Source organism: Tiliqua scincoides, chromosome 10, assembly GCF_035046505.1.
Source record: "Tiliqua scincoides isolate rTilSci1 chromosome 10, rTilSci1.hap2, whole genome shotgun sequence".
Lineage (NCBI taxonomy): Eukaryota > Metazoa > Chordata > Lepidosauria > Squamata > Scincidae > Tiliqua > Tiliqua scincoides.
In genome coordinates, this window is record NC_089830.1 from 9,578,617 (window position 1) to 9,590,692 (window position 12,076).

Here is a 12,076-nt window from a genome sequence, read left to right on the forward strand (position 1 = left end):
CATGTCGTGAGAATGGATGATGGCCAGATCCCAAAGGATCTCCTCTATGGAGAACTCGTGCAAGGAAAGCGCCCTACAGGTAGACCACAGCTGCGATACAAGGACATCTGCAAGAGGGATCTGAAGGCCTTAGGGATGGACCTCAACAAGTGGGAAAACCTGGCCTCTGAGCGGTCCGCTTGGAGGCAGGCTGTGCAGCATAGCCTTTCCCAGTTTGAAGAGACACTTTGCCAGCAGTCTGAGGCTAAGAGGCAAAGAAGGAAGGCCCATAGCCAGGGAGACAGACCAGGGACAGACTGCACTTGCTCCTGGTGTGGAAGGGATTGTCACTCCCAGATTGGCCTTTTCAGCCACACTAGACGCTGTTGCCAGAACCACCTTTCAGAGCGCGATACCATAGTCTTTCGAGACTGAAGGTTGCCAATATATACATACATTACATTACATAAGACTCAGGTTACTCAGGTAAGGCTAAAATCCTACGCAAATTTACCTGGAGGCAAGCCCAACTGAATGCAGGTCTAAATAAGCATGAACAGTCTAGCACTCCAACAGCCCAACCCTAGACCCCACAATATGTACTAGTTCCATTCCAGGGGTCTGTCCACAAGTTGGAGCACATGCATGTCAAAGCAGCTCTTACCAGACCAGAACTATCTCCCCTGAGCAAGACCACCACAATGGATGGACTGAGCCTGTGCTACAGCCCCAACGGGGCTGTCCATCACTTGGGTACCCAGTGTGCATGTTTACTCAGCAGTAACTCCCATTGTTTTCAGCAGAGTCTACATCAGGTAAGAATGCAAAAGATTGCAGCCTAATACTATCCTTTATATTTACCTGCAATATTTTTAAATTCAATTTTTAAACATTTGTTTAATCTATTGGAACCTGCTCCAAAAATCTAAAACAAACAATTTCTCAAACTGTGAGTCCGTGGCCCACCAGTGGGTCACAACCCAATTTTTGGTGGTTTGCAAAATTGACAAGGCAGATGAGGCCATGTGCATCAAGCAGTAAACAACCTGCTACTGGTGGGAAGAGCACTGCTGCCCAATAACCATTATAGTCACAGAGGCTTGAACGGCTGGCAAAGTGAAGTTTTTTTTTAGGTGGGTCCTGATGCTAAAGAAGTTTGAGAGCCACTGAGGTTGATGTTTCATTGAAGCATAAATAAGTAGGAATAAGAAGCAGGAGAACAAAATATTCTAATGAAGAGATGCAATGTTGATTCTGTGTTATATTTAGTATAAAATATGAAGAACTATTTTCTTTGTTTATTCTGAATTCCAAGCCTCTAACAACCAAGGCATTAAAATGATAAGTCAAAGAGGAAAGCAACATTCAGCAGTGGGATACATCCATCACAGCTTTGAAAAATTCATTGACACACAACAAAACCTTGGCTAAGGAAAACACTTTTACCACACCTTGATTAAAATTTGGTAGGGCCATGTAATACACTGCACGTCCAGCCTCCAGGTCAGCACCTGCCCATCTCTTGCCTAGACTACTGAGAGACTACTTACACACACACAATCAACAGAATCACACCACTTCTAACACAACCCTATGCAGAAGTACTTCAGGTCCAAAATAGACACACAAATGTATGCCAGCCAGAAGCCCCTTTCACTCCAAACAGCCTTGTGTATGTGCATGAATGCGCATGCAAAGGAAGGTGGGAGATCTTAATTAGGGACAAAGAAGCAGGGAAGGAAGGGTAAGACTTTCCCACTGTTCTGTTTTTCCACCAAAATTCCAACCCCCTCCCAAAGCAATTTGAAATAGGAAGTAGCACCAACACTTGTGGCTGAAAGTATCTCTCCACATTTGCATGTCTAGTTTGACTGAAAGCCAAGGGCAAAACTAAACATGTTATCAGTCAATGCATCTTTGCCTCCACTCACTTTGACAAGTTGTAGTCACATGTGCAGGGGGCTGAGATCCAGACTGGGACTATGGTGCAGGGGGCAAACCCTTTCCTATGGACCATTTTCCCCAGTGAAAATGATCTGCTCTTGAAATTTGCCATTTGCCCCATTAGGAAAGACTGGGGCTTGCACACATTTTTTTCTTAACAGAGAAAACAGGTTCTATTTGTGAAAGGTTTAAAAAACAGCAAGACTGGCCTGTTTATGAGGTCAAATCAGGTAGTAATCTCAAGCAGCAGGTTGGTGTGTCATGTGTGTGTCCCCTCACCATTCTCCATTGCCCACTGCTTCCTCTACTCCTCTTCCTCCTCCCATTCCCTGGATTCAAAAAGAAAGTGTGGAAGAAAGGAGGGGAAAATGTGTGCCACAAGGTTATAGCAGGAAAGGTGACATTTGTTGCCGGTCTTGGGCCAGCCCTGAAAGAGAGAAATCCATGAATGTATCTCTGTCCTGACTTCTTGTTTGACCCCAAACCCATTACCTGCTTCCCTTAGAGATGCTAGGCTAAGCAGCCTGTTCCTGTCTGGTGGAAAGGACTCCTACCCACCCACCCCACTTCATCCACTCTATTGATCTGTTGGAAAAAATCTCCACAGAGGCCACATTGACTGGACGGAGATAGTGAACATTCCTTACAAGCAACAACGGATCATAACAGTTCCCTAGAAAGCAGCTTCGCGCACTCTAAGGTGTTTCGCTCTTAGCTCTCTGTCTCTCTCTATCCTCTTTAGCTCCAGATACAGAATCTCTGTTAGTTTTAGATCAAATCAGCTCTCCACCTGACAGAAGCCACTAGAAAATTCTTCTTTTTGTTACACAGACCACACAAGAGGAAGGAAGGAATTACTTCAGTCCTTGCCATCAAGTGAAGAAATGCAACTTGACAGCAGAATGATGATTTTTTTTGGTTAGATAAATACTAGAAAAACATCACTGATAGAAAAACAATATCTATCAACAGTTCAAATACACCATAGCCTATGTGAAATCGGATGCATTCCTCATAGTGCCTTGCATAGTGCACATGCATTCCTCATGTGCCTGCTTTTACTTGCATGTGCACTAGACCAGTGGTTCTCACACATTTAGCACCGGGACCCACTTTTTAGAATGAGAACCCTGTCAGGACCCACTGGAAGTGATGACCGGAAGTGACATCATCAAACAGGAAAAATTTTAACAACCCTGGGCTGCAATTCTACCCAGGAGTAAGTCCCATTTATGATAATTGTTAAAAGAATATACATAGTAGCTTGTTAAATGTACAGGTCTGCAACATTTCCCCAAATGCAGTCACATACCAGTCTAATATATTAAAAATAAAATATTGAAATGAACGGCAACCCACCTGAAATTGGCTCATGACCCACCTAGTGGATCCTGACCCACAGTTTGAGAAACACTGCACTAGACAGAATGCATTCCTTCCCCACTCAGGCTGCCATCATGTGCACAATTGCACAGGCATAAATCCCACTGAACACAGCAGGACTTCTGAGTACATACGCACAGGATTGCATTTTCAGTGTACCTAACCATGCTCACCTCTGAACTCTCTGCTATCAGTGGCAGCGGTAGGACTCAATGTGCCATCAGACAGCGGATGGAGAATACTATGGGATCGCCCAGCAATTGGAGTGATCAATTAACTATAGCTTACATGTGGATTCTACCCAGCTTAGCAGGAATGGGGTAGACCAGACTGACCAGTCCTACTAAGCTGAGTTGACTCCAAATGTAAGCCTTAGGGTCTCAGAATCACAAAATTTCCTTTGCTCTTGTCTTTTGCAAAGCACACTAAACCACCAAGAGGTTTTTTTTTGCTGACTGTTATTTGGTGGTACTAGCATGGAACTTGCAGGGAAGTTATAATGCAGTAGAGGATCTTGTTTTTAAAAGTCAGTAATATCCTCAGCATAAAGCAAAGGACATTTGACCTCCTGTCAAGTGTGCAAGCGGAAGGGAAATGTCAGGAGAAGAGCAACAAATACAGAGCAGCATCGGCTGGAGCTGCTGGTTCAAAGGCCTGGAGCCTATGATCTCATACTCAAAACCTACCATTCCGTTTCTGGCAGTGTGTTTGTGCTCTCTTCCCAGGCCAAGGTAAATACAACTGGTTCTCCAGCCTGAAACATGCTGCATGTATGCCGAGAATAATTATTGTTTACCACCAGTTGTGTCCGTCCCATCCTAGCCAGCATTTCACAGATGAAAGCAGGGACATTTGTGTACTAGCAACATCCCTGTTACATAGCCTGAGGAACTTTCCCTCAGAATGCAGGCTGCTGAAGTCTCATTCTGCATGTTTATTTATTCACAAATTTGTTTATTACTTACAAAATTATACCCCGCTTTATTTCCCTCCTGGGCATTCAAAGCAAATGTTGTATTAATGTATTGCATGGAGGAAGGGATTGGTAAGGAGGTCGACTCCAATGGCAGTGGAGGTCTGGGGGGAGGTGGCAGGCATCTGTTGGTCCAGTCCACTGCCCAGTATGAATGGCATCATTCACTTCATGGATGGGCCAGCCTCAGATAGTGTGGTATAGTGGTTAGAGTACTGCAGCAGGAAGGCTTAGTTTTGGATCCCCACTCAGCCATGAGCCACTCTGGACCCTCTTGGACCAGTTATATGCATGCATAGCCAAAACTGTCACATAGGGTAGTTGTGAAGATAAGAGAGGGTAACACATGCACATCTCATGAGCACCTTGGAAGAAAGGCAGGATGTAAATGTGAATGATAAAAGATGCTTATTAGAATATTGGCTCTGGAAATTATCCTGGAGGTCATCTAGACCAGGGGTGTCAAACTCGTTTCATGCAGAGGGCTAAATAGCATTCATGATGCCTGCTAAGGGCCGGAAGTGATGTTATTAGGCAGGAAGTGATGTCATTAAACAGGTCTTAACCAAAAATAAACACTTTTTCTCACTTAGGAACTCATTAGCTGCAAATGACAGAAGAGAAATTACACAAATCTTGATCATATTTCGAGATATGGGAGACCCCAATTTTCATGTGGGCTGCCCTTTCAGCTGTAACTCCTTAGCACTGCTCAGCAGCTGAGAGCCTGGGGGCCGGATAAAAAGCTTCCACGGGCTGCATTCAGCCCCCAGGCCTTATGTTTGACACCCCTGATCTAGACCAATGCCCTGGACTGCTCCAGCATCCCTAAAAGGTGGGTGACCAGCCTCTTCTTCAAAGCCTCCAACAAGGGAGGGCCCAGTCTGCACTGTGCAATAATATTTCAAGGCTGGACAGCTCTTATAGTTGGGAAATTCTCATTCCTTCAGGTTCATGCAAGAGTCAAGATGCAACCATCTCCCCGCCATCACTAACAAAACCATCCCCAAAAGACAAAAACAGGGGCAGTGATCTAGCAGAGATAGATATCAGAACACTGCGATTGTCCCTGGTAAACAGAGACCCTTGGAGAGTAGGACGTGAAAACAAGGAGCTCAGCTCACCTAGCTATTACCTGCTCTACTCGTCATGCAAGCAACAAATTAGAAGGATGCTCTACAAGCTTCCTTTATAACCACTAGATAATTACTTTGCTTCCTTTTTGTCCACACTGCAATTTCTGCCCGCATGCATTTGTTTCTCTCTTCCCCACGTTTGGGTGGTAGGAACTGCTAGTTCATGCTTTCCAAAAAGGAGAGCAGAGGATGCTGCATACAAAAGATATTCTCCAATCAACCTCTTTTGAGATTATTCAGAAGCCTGATGTTCTTCCACTACTATCCATAGTAAGAAATGCTGTGTAGTACAGGTGAACAGCAAGGGACCAGGTGATGCAGAGCGGTGGGCATTGAGCTCACCAGCACGTGGCCAAACATTCTGTAAGTTTGGACAATGAGCACTGAAAAGAATTGTATAGTTCTCCTGAAGCCCTCACAATGCAAGTGAGGATTTCAGGAAAGCTAGGTTACCATTACTGATCTTTTCATTGAGATCAACCCCTCATACGCTTCCAAGACTGGAATACCCCTTATTCCCCAGGCTCATAGTTTTGAAAACTTTTTAATTAAGTTGTGACAAAACATCACCACTGAGCAGGGGTTGGACTCGCTGACCTCCAGGATCTCTTCCATCCCAGAACATTTTCCAGTTCTACCTACACTGAAGTATGCTGGAGAGGAAAGGTGCCATCAGCAGCCACGTTACATATTTTGGGAACATAAATATGAAGCTTCTGAAAGAAAACATCTGATGTACTCAATGGTATTGTAGAATAATGCATTTGTGATTCTAAAACTTTCCTATTTGTGTATCTGAAAGGTTTAATGTTGTAACTGAGTGCAATGAAAACCACCACTGCAATCAGAAAAACCAACTATTGATGAATGGTTACAACAAATCTAGAAAATTGTTTTCAGGTTCACTTTATATTAACCACCTCCCTCCCCACCTGAAAAAAAGGATTTTATCCATTGAGTATTGGAATAATAACTTTCAACACAATGTCCATCTGCAAAGGCTATCTTCTGCTGTAAGATTTCTAAGTTACAAGAGTTAAGTTTTGTATTAAGATGTATTAATCAGGCTACACTAATTTCGTAACTTTATGTATACTTTCAAATTTATTTTCTCCCTATTTATTTTACTGGAATGTAAACAAACACAGTTAAGAATGTTACACCCACTATACAGGTGCATCCTATTTATCCATGGATTTTTTTATCTGTGGATTTGTCTCAATGGGGTGGGGGAACTGAAAGTCACACACACCTTTGCCCTTCGCTGGCATCTCGATCCTTTTCCAGGCAGCCCAAAACACTGCAAAAAGGCTCAGGCAGGAAAATAGCCCTGGAGCCATGGAAGAGGCTCCCCTTGCTAAGGAACAGTAAGACTCCTGGAGCACCTGAGCCAGCAAAGAAGCTGAAGAGGGGAAGGGGGGGCTCCTGCAGCCAGAGCACGCGGAGCTCTCTCTCTCTCACACACACACACAAACACAGGGGAAGCTGCAGTAGCAACAGAGGGGATTGCTTTAAAAAACCCAGGGAGTGTTAGCTGAATTCCCCCCCCCCCAAGATGGTGCAGGCTCTCCATGCTCCAGCCTACAGAAACAAAATAGCCCAGCAAGGCTACAATCCTCTCCACACTTTCCTGGGAGTAAGCCTCATTGACTATAGTGGGGCTTACTTCTGAGTAGGCAGGCATAGGACTGGACTCTTAAAAGATCAGCATCCCACCTGTGAAAGAAGCGGGACAGAAGCGGGAGGGCTGAGTACGGAGGGGAGGGGATTGATGACAGCTGCCTTAGTTTCCTTCCATCCGGAAGTGTCAGGCTGCAGTGTATTTGCGTAACTCTATGGAATTTAGCACAACGCGTTTTTTGTTAATCGCGCCGAGTCACAGAACGGAACTAACGCGGATAAATAGACTCCACCTATATTTCCCATGTATGCATCTCATAATGTATGAATGGGAGTCTTTTACTGTGGCTACAGATATCATGCGTTCTTCAGCTTCTCAGTCCTGGTGACAGGGCTCAGACTCAGTGTAAAAAAAAGAAAAATTCTGCATCAAGATCTATACTGTTTCCCACACAAAGACTGAGACAGCGATGTGACTCAGGGTTCTGTGAAAACTGCCCAGTGATGAATCTGTGTTTCTCAGAAATGTTTGTTGTCCTGCAACAATAAAAAATGATTTCGTATTTAATTTTGCACACTGTCGGTGATCCACCACTGCCTGTTGCTGTGAGTGACTGTGGTACAAAGTTGCAGGTCTGGTGTGGGAGAGGAAGAGACAAGATAACTGCCCAAAGTTCTCCTAAATCAAGAGTGTTTAAGGCACAGCCACTAGGCTTAAATTCTAAAGGCTTAAATTTGGCATGTTCGTTTATCATATCATGCATGTTCAAAAAGAGGTCTTGGAGACTTCAAGGGAAGGGCTCTTGAGTGCATGCAGAAGGTTCTAGGTTCAATCCCCATAATCTCCAGGCAGGGCAAAGAAAAATTCCTGTCTGACACCACCTTGGGAAGGTGCTTCCCATTTGTGTTGACAGTGCTGAATTCAATAGACCAAAAGGCGGATCCAAGAGTAGCAGCTTCTTATGAACAGGTTTACTGTAGCATAAATTTTCATAGACTAGTCACTAAACACTTCATCACTTGGCAGATCACTTGGCACTAAACACTTCATCACTAAACACTCCTGAATTGGCAGATCACACACACATATAAACACACACACAAACAGGGAGTAAAGAAATGTTAGCAATGAGACCCCACAGCCATAAAATGCAAGAGGTTCATTTTCATGTCAAAGTTCAACCTAGAAGATCCAGATTAAAATCCCCACTTAGCCATGAGGTTTCCTAGGTCAGTGGTCTTCAACCTTTATGTGCATGTTACCCCAATAAATAAATATCTGAAGAATGAGACTGGGGACCCACCACAAATCCTGCCCCCACACAGGACCTGATCTGCCCCCATTGCCGCCAACTCCCTGCTTCTTGCCTGCCCCATTTCCTTCAATGCATCTTCACAACAACCCTGTGAGGTAGCAGCTGGAGCAGGGCTGGCCTGAGGATCTGCAGGGCAAGACAGCTAGAACAGGCTGCACAGGATCATATCCAGAACTCAGTTTTGAGAAGGCAGCACCATTTTTGGATTGGATCCAAGCCTCTTGCACAGGCTTTGAAAGTTTGTTGCAAACCCAAAAATGAGGCTTTGTGACCCTATTCAACATGCTGAAGACACACAGGTTGAAGAACACTGTCCTAGGTGACCTCAGGTCAGTCACTATCTGGATTGTTGTGAGAACAAAAGGAGGGAAGGAACCTGGTACACCTCCCTGAACTCCTCAGAGGAAAAGCAGTATAAAAATGGGAAAGATAAGCAAAGAATACAATCTTCTGAGCTCTCTTATGCTAACTGTAAACTCTCACAGTGGAAGAGAAAACCCCTGGCCAGGTTTAAGTCCTAACCACAATGAACTAAACCTGCAGTGACATTCCAATTTCACTGGGATTGCTGCCTTTCTTTCAGGATGTTAAACTGGGTGGAGGGTGAACATTCACCAGGTGCAGCTTTTCACCCCACAACAATAAGAAACACTGAATCTACCTGCCATGTTCCTCATGAGAAGCGTAACGAGAAGCCCCAGCACCCGGGACAGAGACATCACAACTACATGTGACAGAGTAGCTCTCCCTGGAGGAGGAGGCACTGACAGCTTTGCACCCCCATTGCTTCTCCTGTGAAGGCTCCCCTTTGAAGGGGGCACAGGAGAAGGAACATATGGGGGCGCAAAGCAGCCACAGGGAGTGCCCCTTTCTCTGGGAGAACTGTAGGCAGTGCAAGACAGTCCCTTCTGGGTTCTAGCTGGAGGTGGAGGCGGTACTGGTGGCTTCACACACCCCTTGACATAGTGCCTGGGGCATGCCTTCCCAGTCACACCTTTGTACAGAAGCACAGGAGCATTTTGACAGGAAAAGATGGCAACACAAAGCAGCATCCGTCCTTAGCTACATGTGTTCAGAGCCCCAGGGTCATCACAGAAATGGGAAACCTTTCTCTTTGCTCCCACAGAAGTGCCTGGACCAGTCAGTTCTATTTATACACAGATTCGCTTATCCACAAGGGGCAGAACTGCCACCTACCTCTTGTTATCTGAGACTCTGTTCTCAGTGCTGGTGCCGCATCAAACGGGCATTGATATTGACCCGTGGAGAATTGTTAGACACATTTGTGTCCACTTCCAGACTTGCCCCACCACCCTGGGTACCATTTCAGGGACTCCTTTACAACCCTGATGATGATGAGAGGCTGATGATGAGAGGTCTCTGGAAGGCTACCTGAGAGGTGGCTCTGGGGCTGGGGCAAGCCCAGGGAAGGAGCCATCAGACAGGTGCAGGAGGAAGAAGGGTGAAGCAACTCCCTGCTGAACTCTGAGGCCTCACTGTTGGACCAGCAACCTTCAATGAGTTGAGTGATAGCCAGCATGAAGAAATCACCATCACCATTGCCACAAACTTCAGCACATGGAGGGATAGCCAGCACAGAGGAGAAAGCATTAGAGTTTGCATGAGCCCTTACAATCAGCCAGCCCAATAGACTTCAAGTTAAGATCAGGTTTATGAAGCTCACAGACAGCATGGTGAAGAGAGTCCCCTGGAACCTAACCCCATTTTCCCCTTAGTCTCAATGAGTCACTATCTGCTAATTCAGTATCCACTAGGACTGTATTTCTCAACCAGTGGTATGGGTACCACCAGTGGTACCTGAGGTGGTATCTGGTGGTACTTGCAGGATTCCTGGACACCTGCTGCCTGGCAGTGGGACCAGAAACACGATGCAACAAACAGTGGTAGGAAGCATCAAAGCATGCTTTGCTGCACTTGAAACAGCTCTCCCATCCACTCTGAGCCTCTTTCTGCTGTTTGTCGTGTTACATCTGGACTCCCAGCCCGGAAGTAACTGGAGAGGATGTCAACGCCAGTTATTTTCCGTGGTACTTTGAAGAGGTGAACCATGTGAAGTGGTATGGCAGGGGACAAACATTGAGAAACACTGTACTAGGACATTAGGACAACAACCTTCAACGGCTTGAGGGCTGCTCTGGGAAGCACATCAGAGGAAGCACGTCAGATGTTGTAGAAGTTGATGAACCCTCACTATCACTCAGCCACACAGACTTCAAGATGAGATTCAGGTTCAAAACATTCACAGAGTGTATGGTGAACAGGGTCCCCTGGAACACTACCCCATTTTCTCCATAGGCTCACTGATTCAATATCCGCTAATTTGGCATCCACTGGGTTTCCCAGGAACCTACCCCTGGGTGATAACAAGAACTGCCTGTATCAGGACATGGGAGAAGGAGAAAACTGCCTGGTGGCAAAGGCAGAAGTGTGACCCCCTGCAGTGGCGTCATTAGGGTTTGTGTCACCCAGTGCAGGAGGCCAGCACATCACCCCCATGGTGGGCCTTCTCCCATGCAGTGGGCGGGGCACTGGCTTTTGGGTCATAACTTTTGATAGAATAGTTATTTCATCACTAGGGTTTGCATTACCCAGTGCAGGAGCGCAGTGGGTGGGGCACTGGTTTTCGGGTTCTAACTTTTGACAGCATAGAGCTAGTTCAACGCGTTTTGCTGCATTGCATTCCGCGTGAAATTCCGCATCGTGTGACATGTGACACGACGGGGTTATTCGAAAGCCCCATGGCCAAGGGCGGTGTCACCCCCCGTGCGCGTCACCCGGCGCAGCCCACCCCCCGTGCGACGCCACCGCCTCCCTCACCTGCATTGTAGAAGGAGTCCAGGGTGTCGGTGTCCCCCACCAGGGCCACAGTGCCGAAGGGCAGGGCGCTCAGCTCGGCCCTGGGGACCTCCCTGCAGGCTTCGCGCAGGCACTGGAGGGGCAGGGGGTCCGCCTCGTCCTCGGTGAAGACGTACACCACGCGCAGGGCTCGGTCCCGGCAGCCCCGGCCGCCCGCGGACGAGCAGGACACCGGCTTGCTGGGGGTGAGGGCGATGGCCACGGTGTCCTGCCACAGGCTGCCGGCGCCGCCGGGCTTGCAGCCGCCGGGCTCCCCGTCCATGCCCAGCACCCTCTCCTTGTCCAGCCTCTCCCAGGGCTCTGCGCAGCTCCCCCAGGGGCTCCCGGGTTAAGTTCAGCCCCCCACGTGGGGGTGAGGGTGGGGTTGGGCTTCCCAAAGCCCCGCCCTCCTCAAACTTCCTCCCCAAGTTCCAGAGCTGGGTGGGTGCGCGCTGGGCTGGCTGCAGTGTTGCAAGCGCCTTCCTTCCTGCGCGCGCGCCTGTCCGGGCTTCGAAGCCTGGCACGCGCCGAGGGGGGCAGAGGGAGCGGGAGGGGGACCACCCACCGCGCGTGGGAAAAAGCCCCGCCGCAGCGGCTGAAGGCGCCTCCCGTCCAGGCGAGCGCGCGCAGAGCGGTTTGCGCAAGAGGAGGGTGGCGCCTGTGGCCGCGCCTGCTGGGCCAGGCGCGCTCTCGCTGCCCGGGAAGGGTGCTGCTGGCCTCCTCAGGTGGGCTCCGCTGGCCACAATCAGGCAGAGTGTAATGAGTCAGTGGAACTCCTTGCCACCAGAACCAGGGGACTTTTATTTATTCTTTTATTTTTCACACTTCCTCCAAAGAGCTCAGGGCTGCTCCCCTCCTTTTTGTCCTCA

General features: G+C 47.6%; 1 protein-coding gene across 4 annotated transcripts in view; it reads right to left on the reverse strand.

Moving 5' to 3' along the window:
• The window catches only part of MAP3K6 (mitogen-activated protein kinase kinase kinase 6), a 67,376-nt gene extending 55,865 nt beyond the window's left edge, over positions 1 to 11,511 (reverse strand). For all 4 annotated transcript variants that reach the window (XM_066638979.1, XM_066638978.1, XM_066638982.1 and 1 more), the window contains exon 1: positions 11,190 to 11,511. In XM_066638979.1, coding sequence (XP_066495076.1) covers positions 11,190 to 11,490 — 301 coding nt within the window. In that variant the 5' untranslated portion in view covers positions 11,491 to 11,511. The remainder of the gene's footprint in view (positions 1 to 11,189) is intronic.
• Positions 11,512 to 12,076: the final 565 nt, after the last annotated feature.